General features: G+C 34.9%; 1 protein-coding gene across 1 annotated transcript; it reads left to right on the forward strand.

The window, feature by feature from the left end:
- The first annotated feature begins 7,672 nt into the window (after window positions 1–7,672).
- Window positions 7,673–9,660, forward strand: LOC118035950 (heat stress transcription factor B-4). The gene is made up of 2 exons (XM_035041627.2): window positions 7,673–8,237; window positions 8,365–9,660. The coding sequence occupies exons 1-2, from the start codon at window positions 7,989–7,991 to the stop codon at window positions 9,223–9,225; spliced, it is 1,110 nt and encodes a 369-aa protein (XP_034897518.1). The 5' UTR covers window positions 7,673–7,988; the 3' UTR covers window positions 9,226–9,660.

A 9,660-nucleotide genomic window follows, 5' to 3' on the forward strand; every position in this document is an offset into this window, starting at 1 on the left:
ACTTTCTTTGCTTCTTTTGGGTCAATGTCTTTGGTTGATTTTGATTCCTACAAATATAATATCATTTGCATTTAAAATCATATTTATAAAACTTATAATGAACTAAATAGTTAGCTTAGACCCATTCGAAGCATAGACATGTACCGGATAAAGAAAAAAAATAGAAAAGGAATTGACTTGGCCTGAATAAAAGATCTAGGTTGATTCTAGGAAATTATTAGATTGGCCTGACTGATAAAAGATCTAGGTTGATTCTAGGAAATTATTAGATTGAAAACCCGTTGACATTATTTTTATTAAAACGATGTCTTTTTGATTTTATTTCAAAAAAGAAATTGCGTCTAAGTTAACCCTAGTCAAGCTAAGTTAATAAGTGACTCGGACCTTATTCTAGATTAAGTTTTAAAATATATTTGAAATACATGACTAAATTGAAATTTCAATGTTATTTCCTTGTTTGAAACAACTTTTAGGTAAGAAACGGGTCGAGGAATATATGTAATTCCTTTCCTTTTTATGGTTGAGTAGAAGGGTCAATAATTTTCAACTTTTTTTCATTATATAATTAATTATAATTGAAAAATCATGGTTACTATAGACTCAAACTTTATTTTTTTGAAGGAATTTATTAAATATATAATTGTTAATTTAAGCTTGCATGTGTCAAAGTAATTTTTCTCTCGAGCACCCTTGAGAGCCCTGATTGTTTCACCCTTCTATAAATTATTAACCTGGCAAAACTATCCAGTGAGAACTTTTAACCCCCGCAATGAACGATAGTTGTCTTCTTCTTTTAATTGTGATTATAAGTAGCATAACATGTTAATAGAGAAAAATACTATTTTTATGATATGTTTGTTTGATATTATTTTTAACAATAAACCTTTATAATAAATAAATTAATATTAAAAATATTATTACGAGTATGTTTTAAAAATATTTTTCTAATGAATACTTATCATAATTAAATTTGTTTAAGATTATGATAAATATAGAATGACAATTGATTTTCTTAGAATATAATATAAAGAAAGAGTACATATAAGTTTATTTTTTAAAAATATAAGACCAAAAAAAATTGTATCATATTTTTAAATACCAATAGTTCACCTTTCAATTTTATTACATTCTAAGAACATTCTTGTTTAGTTATATTTCCGTCTCGTACACTTACAAATTACCATTCAATGGTTTTTTTTTGTATTATTTGCAAGAAATTATTTATAATAATGATTAAATTTCTAATGTTTTAAGTTTAGAAAAATATGTTTATGAATATTATAATTTTTTATGTTATATCTTTATTTTAAATTTTGATTAAATCTGGATGATAGAATGATTATAAATATTAAAAGTTATTATAGAAAATTACTCAATATAAGATGTATATATTTAGAAAATATTGATAAGCTTAATCTTGTGTTGTAATCTTTATATTAACTATTGTACAATGTTCTACATATATAAATATGAAATGTTGATTAACTAATAAGTCAAGCCTCCTGTTCTTCTTAAGTTGGTATTGGAGTCTTAACACATTAAACTCTATTTCCATCCTTCTAATGGACTCTGCCTTGGTTGTTGTTTCTTCCCCATAACAAACTAGCGTTCCAGCTCCTTAGCAGACCGACATTCCACAGGCTATCAGTGCTTCTTAACCATTGTAGACTTCTTCTTTTTTAGACTGACATTTCAGCTCTTCCTATGTTGATGCTGCCATGAATCTTACCCCTATGAAGGCTTTAATTACAGATATTGTTCCCCTATTTAATGCTCAGTAAGTTATTTCTTTGAAGTTTATAAAATTATCTTTATTGGTGAATGCAAATGAAATCATATGGCCATGGTATTTTTCACTTTGTGAATGGCTCCTTGTCGTGTCCTCCTTCTCATATGGTTGCTACTAATGGTTATTCTCTTCAGATTAATCCTTCTTTTCTTCATTGAAAGCAACAAAATCAACTTATTTTGAGTGCATTTCTTTATTCTATTTGAATGGATGTGCTGCATCTTGTTGTTGATTGTCAAACCTCACATTGTGTTTGGTTGCTTTCTCATCTAATTCTTGCATTATGCAACCTCATAGATCTTTTCAAGATCTTCGTCAAAGTGATGCTTCGATCACTATATATATGCAAAAGGTAAAAACATTATTTAATAAATTAGCAGTTGTTGACCAACCAATTTCTCTTGATGATTTTAACTTATATATGTTTCATGGTGACTTCAAAGACCTGATAACCAAACTCGTGATCCAGACAAAACCTCTTTCGTATGTAGATGCTCACAATCATCTCTTTACCCATAAGTTCCTTCACAAGATCTCTTTTCAATCAATGGTTGTCACTCCTCCTCTACTGACCATGCCAGCTCAGCCACCACCCACTAATGTTGCACATTATCAATCCTCGGGTTCATATAACAACAGTCGTAATTTTAGTCATGGCAGAGTACACTTTTATGGTAATTAGCATTCCAACAACAACTACAACAGTTCCCAAAACAAGGATGATTTTCATGGCTTTCAGGGATTTTCTAACACCGACTGAAGGTAGGGCAATTAATAACAAAACATAAGGAATAATGGCTCTTCACAGTGGTCTAGTAACTGTTCTTTTCATAATTATATCAGGTGCCAACTTTGCCTCTATTTTGGTCATACAACCCGTTAATGTTCTTAGCTTCATAGCCATAGACAACAGCCGACTGCCAATATTGCGCTCGATATCTAATATTTGCCAATCTTGCGAATCTAATCGAGTTTGAACCGTATCTTGATAAATTATTTGTATATTGGTGATGATAAGGGCCTTTTCATATCTAATATTTGACATATTATGTTACATACACCACAACACACTTTTACCTTATTTAATGTTCTTTATATACTTTATATTACGAAGTCATTACTTTCTATTTAGAAATTTTATTGTGATAATAATGTTTATTTTAAATTTCACACGTTTATGTTTTATGTCAAAGATCTCACCATCAAGGTAGTGCTCATTTTCGATTAGAGTAACAATAGTCTTTATGTTCTGTCCGAGTCTTCTGTCACATCCATTCTTTAGGCTTGCTAGTCTCCTTGTGTCTCTACTTCTGCTGATATTTGGCATTGTTGATTGGGTGATTGGGTTATCCCTCTTCATGTGTTTTAAATTTTTTAGTTTCCAATAATAAACTTGCATGTATATTTAGACGCTCACTTTTTCAATGTCAAACCTATCCGTTAGGCAGGTCATTGTATCTATTATTGAGACTTACGAGTTACAAAACTACTGATACACTTATTTATTTTTTAGTGATTTCTATTCCCACAGACTACCGTGACTCCTGTATATGATCCTGGAAATTGTCATCTGAAAGGAGAGACGTCCGTCACAGTACGTATAAGTGAATATATATATAAAACACAAAGGGACAAAATAAGACTGGTTACATGAGGGCACTAGCTAGATGGACAAATTAACGGGTATCTTGTCCTATCCATTAATATCAGAGTGCCATTTCCTCGTGGGATCCGTATCCCCTCGTGACCCTTACACATAGTCTCAGTTTCTCTCAGATAAATAAACGGTGCCCTCTTCTTCAACATCTCAATTTGACCACCACCTCTATATCTAACATTGAATAATATTTTCTTATATTTTAGTATTATTACTATACATATGTGTGTGTGCTGCATGTTTGAGAGGTTTGAGTGAGATGCTTTTGTGCATGCATGGTTTTTTAGCTTAAACATATGTATAAAATAGTGGTTCTTGCAGTGCTAGAGCTAGAAGGGTTAGTGAAATAGACAAGAAAGAGTGCAAGAAAAGACAGAAGCAGGAAAGAACCTTGTAGCTTGTCGTATTGAATACACATTTTGATTCTTCTTAATTTTAGAGACAGAGATCTAGAGAGATTATTATTATTATTATTATTGAAGGATTAACTTTTTTAAATACGGGGATTTAAGCGATTAATTTAATTAATTCAATCCGTATTCGCTCTGTGTTTTAAGCTGTCTCTCCTTGAAATCCTCATTACGTAGATTATCTAATTATTACTGTTATCAATTGTTTATTAATAAATGGGAATATACAGTAATTGTTTTTGGAAGGTATCGGCGGTGGTCATGTGAGAGATAAAATAGGCTGAGAGGTCTTGTGGGGTTCACTTTCACTGCGTTTTAGAAATTAGAATAGAATCTTCTTGGCTCTTCAACGTGTAGAGGTGTTGTTTGTGTTTGTGTGTGTGAGTGTGTTTTGAGTTTGATTTTGCTAGTGATGGTGGTGGGCTCGGTCGGATCTGTGTCTAAGTTGCTGACAACTTGTGAGAGAAAAGACCAGCCTTTGTTTTCTAGATTTCCATACTCTTTGTGGACCCTTTCTCTATACATAATTCCTTTTCTTATATACATGCATGTCCTCCCGTGTAAAAGTCACTTGGAAAAACAGCTCCACGAATCATGAAATTTACCTGCTTACTCATTAACTATTCATGCTTATGTTACCTATTTTCCATAAACTGCTCTCTCCATCAATGCTACAGGTCCCATTGTATGATTGTTGGACCCACCTGGCCATCAAATGGTTCGCAATTGGATTAATGGATAACCATACAGTATGGAGTTAAATTCCTGTAAATGCCACTGTGTGCTTGTTTAACCGTGTTTTAGACTGCAGTTGGCCGTGTTTATGAAATGATTTTAATGGTGTGTTTGGCTTTGTAATAGCTTCTGCGGAAATACTCTTAAAAAAAAATCACATGCATATGGTAACTTTTCTTGATTATATAATTTAAGATGATCAAAAGACAAGTTTAAACTTTAAACAGCAAGAACCAAATACCAAGCCGATTTCAGTAACTGATCATCCATCGTATGTAAATTGCAAAAGAGATTATTAGTTTGTGGGAAAAATCTACAGGGGATCATATTAGGAAATATTCCCAGAAGTATGCATGTAACATGAATAAGGGAATGGAGGGGTGGTGATAAATATATCTTGTATAAGATAAAAACAAAACATGTATCACGAGAATGGCATACACACACACAGAACTATAAAAAATACAAGGACAGTTTCCATGTCAGCCGCTGTAACCTTGCAGAGAGCAGAAGGGTAAAGGGTTGAGCCTGAGAATCAAGAAAAGAAAGATAAGAACACAAACAGACACAGAAAGAGAGAGAGAGAGAGAGAGAGAGAGAAGAGTACATGAAAGTTTTTAGACTATGTTCTTCTTGGACCAAGGAGAGAATATTTCCCATTTTAATTGAGTATCGGGACTCGAAACTGACATTTCTTCTTAACAATTTCTAGTTAATTTCTTCACAATCTATGCAAAGAGGGATACAAAATAATTACTACCACATGCAACCTTTCTATTTAATAATATTTGTTCGTGTCAATACTAGCTATTCATCATGTGACAGATTAATTGTTCTGGAACTCGACAACTTGAACTAGGTAATGATCTTTCATGTGACAGAGTTAAATTTCCTTTGGCACCACACATTGGCTGTCATGTACATGAAGTTTCCTGATTTCTCGATCGTTCCACATTTCGAGTCATTTAAATTGTGTTTGTTTATTACATATTTCTGATATCAACTATAGCAGTGGAAATTTATATGTTATTTTTATATTTTTTAAAAATTACAATTTGTATCATAAACTTTGCTGATGCATTCGTAGCAGTTTATATGTTAGTTTTAGCATGTAAATTGCTTGTTAGTTTTAGCATTAATTGTTCTGATTAGTTTTATCGCAATTACGGTTAGGTTAGATAGAATTTGAAATATTTATATATTTATTTTACAATATATCTACTTATGACATTAGACAAGAAGTAAGATCCTAGTCAAAAGGGAATAAAATATGAAGGATGTGGGGGGATAAGATGGTGATGGGGAAGGAATGCAAGATGTGTCTTGTTCAGTAAGATTAGATTGAATTTCAAAAACTTTGTAAGGTAGTTAACAATATAGGGCTTGAATTTTCCAAAAAGAATTGTAAAGGGGGAGGGGATTTTACTTGGTGGGGAACAATGACAGTTTAACTTTGTTTTTCCAATAATGAGAATCACAGACATGATCAAGATAATCAGCTGAGTATCTATGTGAAATAATTATAGTCTCCATTTTCCTATTGCTTTGCTTGGGACCTCCCTGTGTCCCTACCCTTGTTGCCACTCATCATGAAATGAATCCATTTCTCACTTTTACATGTTGGATCCTTCGGTTCCCACTCATTGCTATATATGGTTTTCTTGCAATCTTGTTCATATTTTGACACTTGTAGCTGTAAAACCCGAGCTCCCTTTCCTTTCCTGAATATATTTTCTTTCGTTTTGTGGTACATATAGCCAAGCTCGCAGCAGATGTCATTGTTTAATCTCAAGGGCATGAATGTTGGTTCTCTGTCTGATCTCTAGCTAGCTAGCAAGGAGGGTGCATATAAAAACAAATATTTCTCGGGCCATTACAAAAAAGAAAGAGAAAAAAAAGCTGTTGATTTTCCATGGAAACTTTTGGGGCCAATAATTCAATCACCTGAGACACGTCACCAAGGAAGCCGAGCCACGAAAGAGCCAAAGTTGGAGGCTCCAAGCGCATATAAAGTACTAGTAATCTACTATACTATAAGGGGCTAAAAGGGGCAGTATAGTATGTAGTGAGGGAAAAGAGCCATGAACATAATTGTAAGTTAGTCAGTAAAGGTAGTTGTGGCCAGAGAGCATGTCTATTATGATATCGATATTGAAGTTTGGAGTATAATGAGAAAGAAAGTGCTCCAAGAGAAGCAATGGAAGAGGGGGAGAAGAAGAAGAAGAAGAAGAAGAAGAAGAAGAAATGTCGTCACCAAGAAACAGGCTTTCAATCCCATCACGTAGATCGATGTATCCTTAACCTTACATATCTTCAGCTAGCTAGCTAGAGTATTAGAAAATGATGGGATTCGAAATTGGAGAGTGTGTTTTTGGGTGTTGGGTTGGTAATATTAAACAACAAAAGGAAAGCTACAAAACGAAAAAGAGACGATCGGTTTGACATGGGGTGAAAATTTGAAACCTCCATTGCTTTTCTAATATTTTTATCTGCATTGAATCCTCTCAAACTGTTGATGCCCACAATACCCTTTCACCCTCGAATTACTTGCCACTTGACCCGTATCCATCTGTCAAAAAACTTGAATCCAGATGAAAAGAATACAATAGACACACACTTTCAATTCTATTAGATTGATTAGAGAAAGCTAAAATCTATCAAACACCTCTTCCTTCCTGTCCACCTGGCCAAGTTCTTAGAAATGTGTCTAGCAAGCTTATCAAAAGAAGGTCTCTAGCCGAGGCAAAAACCTCAGTTAAATCTACCACAAGACGAGGCAAAAACCTTCAATTAAGGAAATGTACTGTGTAATTAAGTAACACTACCAAAAGAAGGTCTGTTCAAAAAGATCAAGAGATAAAGAATCATGAGACAAGTATGGAATAGTAGTAATGAAGAGTTTGACTATACCATCAATTGCAAGCAGTGAAAATGGAGAGAGAGAGGGAGGGAAAGGGAGAAGGGAAGGGTGGCATTGTCAATTCAAAAAGGGCAGGCCTGCACCATCCTCCTGTGCCTGATTTTAAGTGGCTGTGCAAGGGATCGATGTCAGAGATAGAGAAAGAGAGGTCACGGGTTTGTCTTGAAAGGCCCTTATTTCACAGTCCTAGACAGACAGACACATATTCTCTCTCACTACACAACCGAGGAGGGAAACAAATTACTATACAATGTCAATTCACCCCCCCTAGTTTTCACTGTATCACACAGCACATAAAAGGTTAAAAACACAAGCTCCTCACCAACATTTCTATCCATACCCTTGCCCAAGTTTTCACATTACCACATCCACTCTCTCTTCCTTAGTCTCTATCCATCAGAGCCAAAACCCTCACTGTTTTTCTCTTACACATCTCTCTCTTTGTCTCTGAAAAATACAAGTTGCTTTTGATCTCCAATGGCTCTTATGTTGGATAATTGTGAAGGGATATTGCTCTCATTGGACTCCCACAAGTCAGTCCCAGCTCCCTTCCTTACCAAAACCTATCAACTGGTAGATGATCCAGCCACTGACCATATAGTTTCTTGGGGTGAAGATGACACTACTTTCGTTGTTTGGAGACCGCCTGAGTTTGCTCGTGATCTCCTTCCTAACTATTTCAAGCACAACAACTTCTCTAGCTTTGTCAGGCAACTCAATACATATGTAATAATAACTGAAATCTCGATTGATATATGTCATGTGTTGAAGAGTTTGCGTCTTTGCTTTTGCTTTTTTTTTTTTTTTTGGGGTAATACTGATTTGGTTTTGTTTTGATTGTTTGGTGCATTAGGGTTTTAGGAAGATTGTACCTGACCGATGGGAGTTTGCTAATGAGTTTTTCAAGAAGGGAGAGAAGCATTTGCTTTGTGAAATCCATAGAAGGAAAACGGCTCAGCCACAAGTAGCTATCAATCAGCACCACCATCATCAGCACCACCCACATTCTCCCTTTGGTGTTAACGGACCCAGTTTCTTTCCCTTTTCAAGCAGAACCAGTATCTCTCCTTCTGATTCAGATGAGCAAGCAGCCAACAACAACTGGTGTGATTCGCCTCCTCTCACTTCACCACCAAGAGGGGTTGCTAGCGCCACAGTTATTGGCGGTGGAGGTGGATATAATAGCTCAGTTTTTGCCTTATCTGAAGATAATGAGAGACTGAGGAGAAGCAACAATATGCTAATGTCTGAGCTTGCACACATGAAAAAGCTTTACAATGATATTATTTACTTTGTCCAAAATCATGTCAAGCCTGTTGCTCCCAGCAATTCCTACTCTTCTTCTCTGCTTCTTTGTGGCCCAGCACCATATGCTACTGCTAATCCTGTTACTTCTAATGGTTCTTTGGCACAAAAGCCTTTAAACCAGCTTCTTGGTTATTATCCTACCACTGCTCCAAACAACCCTAAGCAAGCTCCTCAAGTTCATGTTTTGAACTCTCCAACAACTACTTCGCAGAGCTCTTTGACCTTTCTTGAAGAAGCCAACAACAATGGTTGCAAGACAAAGTTGTTTGGTGTCCCTTTACAATCCAAGAAAAGATTGCACCCAGAGTATGGTTCTAATCCAGGAAATATGGAGACTAACAAGGCTCGTTTGGTGTTGGACAAGGATGATTTAGGATTAAATCTCATGCCTCCTTCAAGATGTTAGTATCTTCAAATCCATTCAAAGATCTGAGCTTTTTTGGTTTTTATAATTGATATCTTTACTTAGATTTTCTTGTTTGATTGTCATGTTCTTTTTATAGTCCTAAGAGATTCTGAGATGATAGTAGCTAGCTAGTAGCTAGTGTTGATGATGAAACATGTGTGTGCGTGCGTGTGGGTTTTTGTGACCTTGTATATAACTTTAGTGCCTGGTATTATCTTTGTTCCCCCACAGCCATGAATGCAGGTGGGTTTTGGTTAGAGTGAAGATCAAATCAAATCAAGTTTAAAAAATCACAACTCCATCGTTTCTAAGGAGATGTCTTTTCATTTTGATTGCTTGCAATTTATTGCTCTCTCTGAATTCAACGTCTGTATGTTTCAGTTTCATTAATTAATGCAAGGGAAAGGAGAGTCTTGCTGGCTTTCTCTTTAGGTT

The sequence above is a fragment of the Populus alba genome, chromosome 14 (genome assembly GCF_005239225.2).
Source record: "Populus alba chromosome 14, ASM523922v2, whole genome shotgun sequence".
Lineage (NCBI taxonomy): Eukaryota > Viridiplantae > Streptophyta > Magnoliopsida > Malpighiales > Salicaceae > Populus > Populus alba.

Coding starts and splice junctions, on each gene's coding strand:
- LOC118035950 (XM_035041627.2), top strand. CDS start 7,989: ATGGCTCTTATGTTGGATAATTGTGAAGGGATATTGCTCTCATTGGAC. Junction 8,238..8,364: donor TCAGGCAACTCAATACATAT/GTAATAATAACT, acceptor TTGGTGCATTAG/GGTTTTAGGAAGATTGTACC.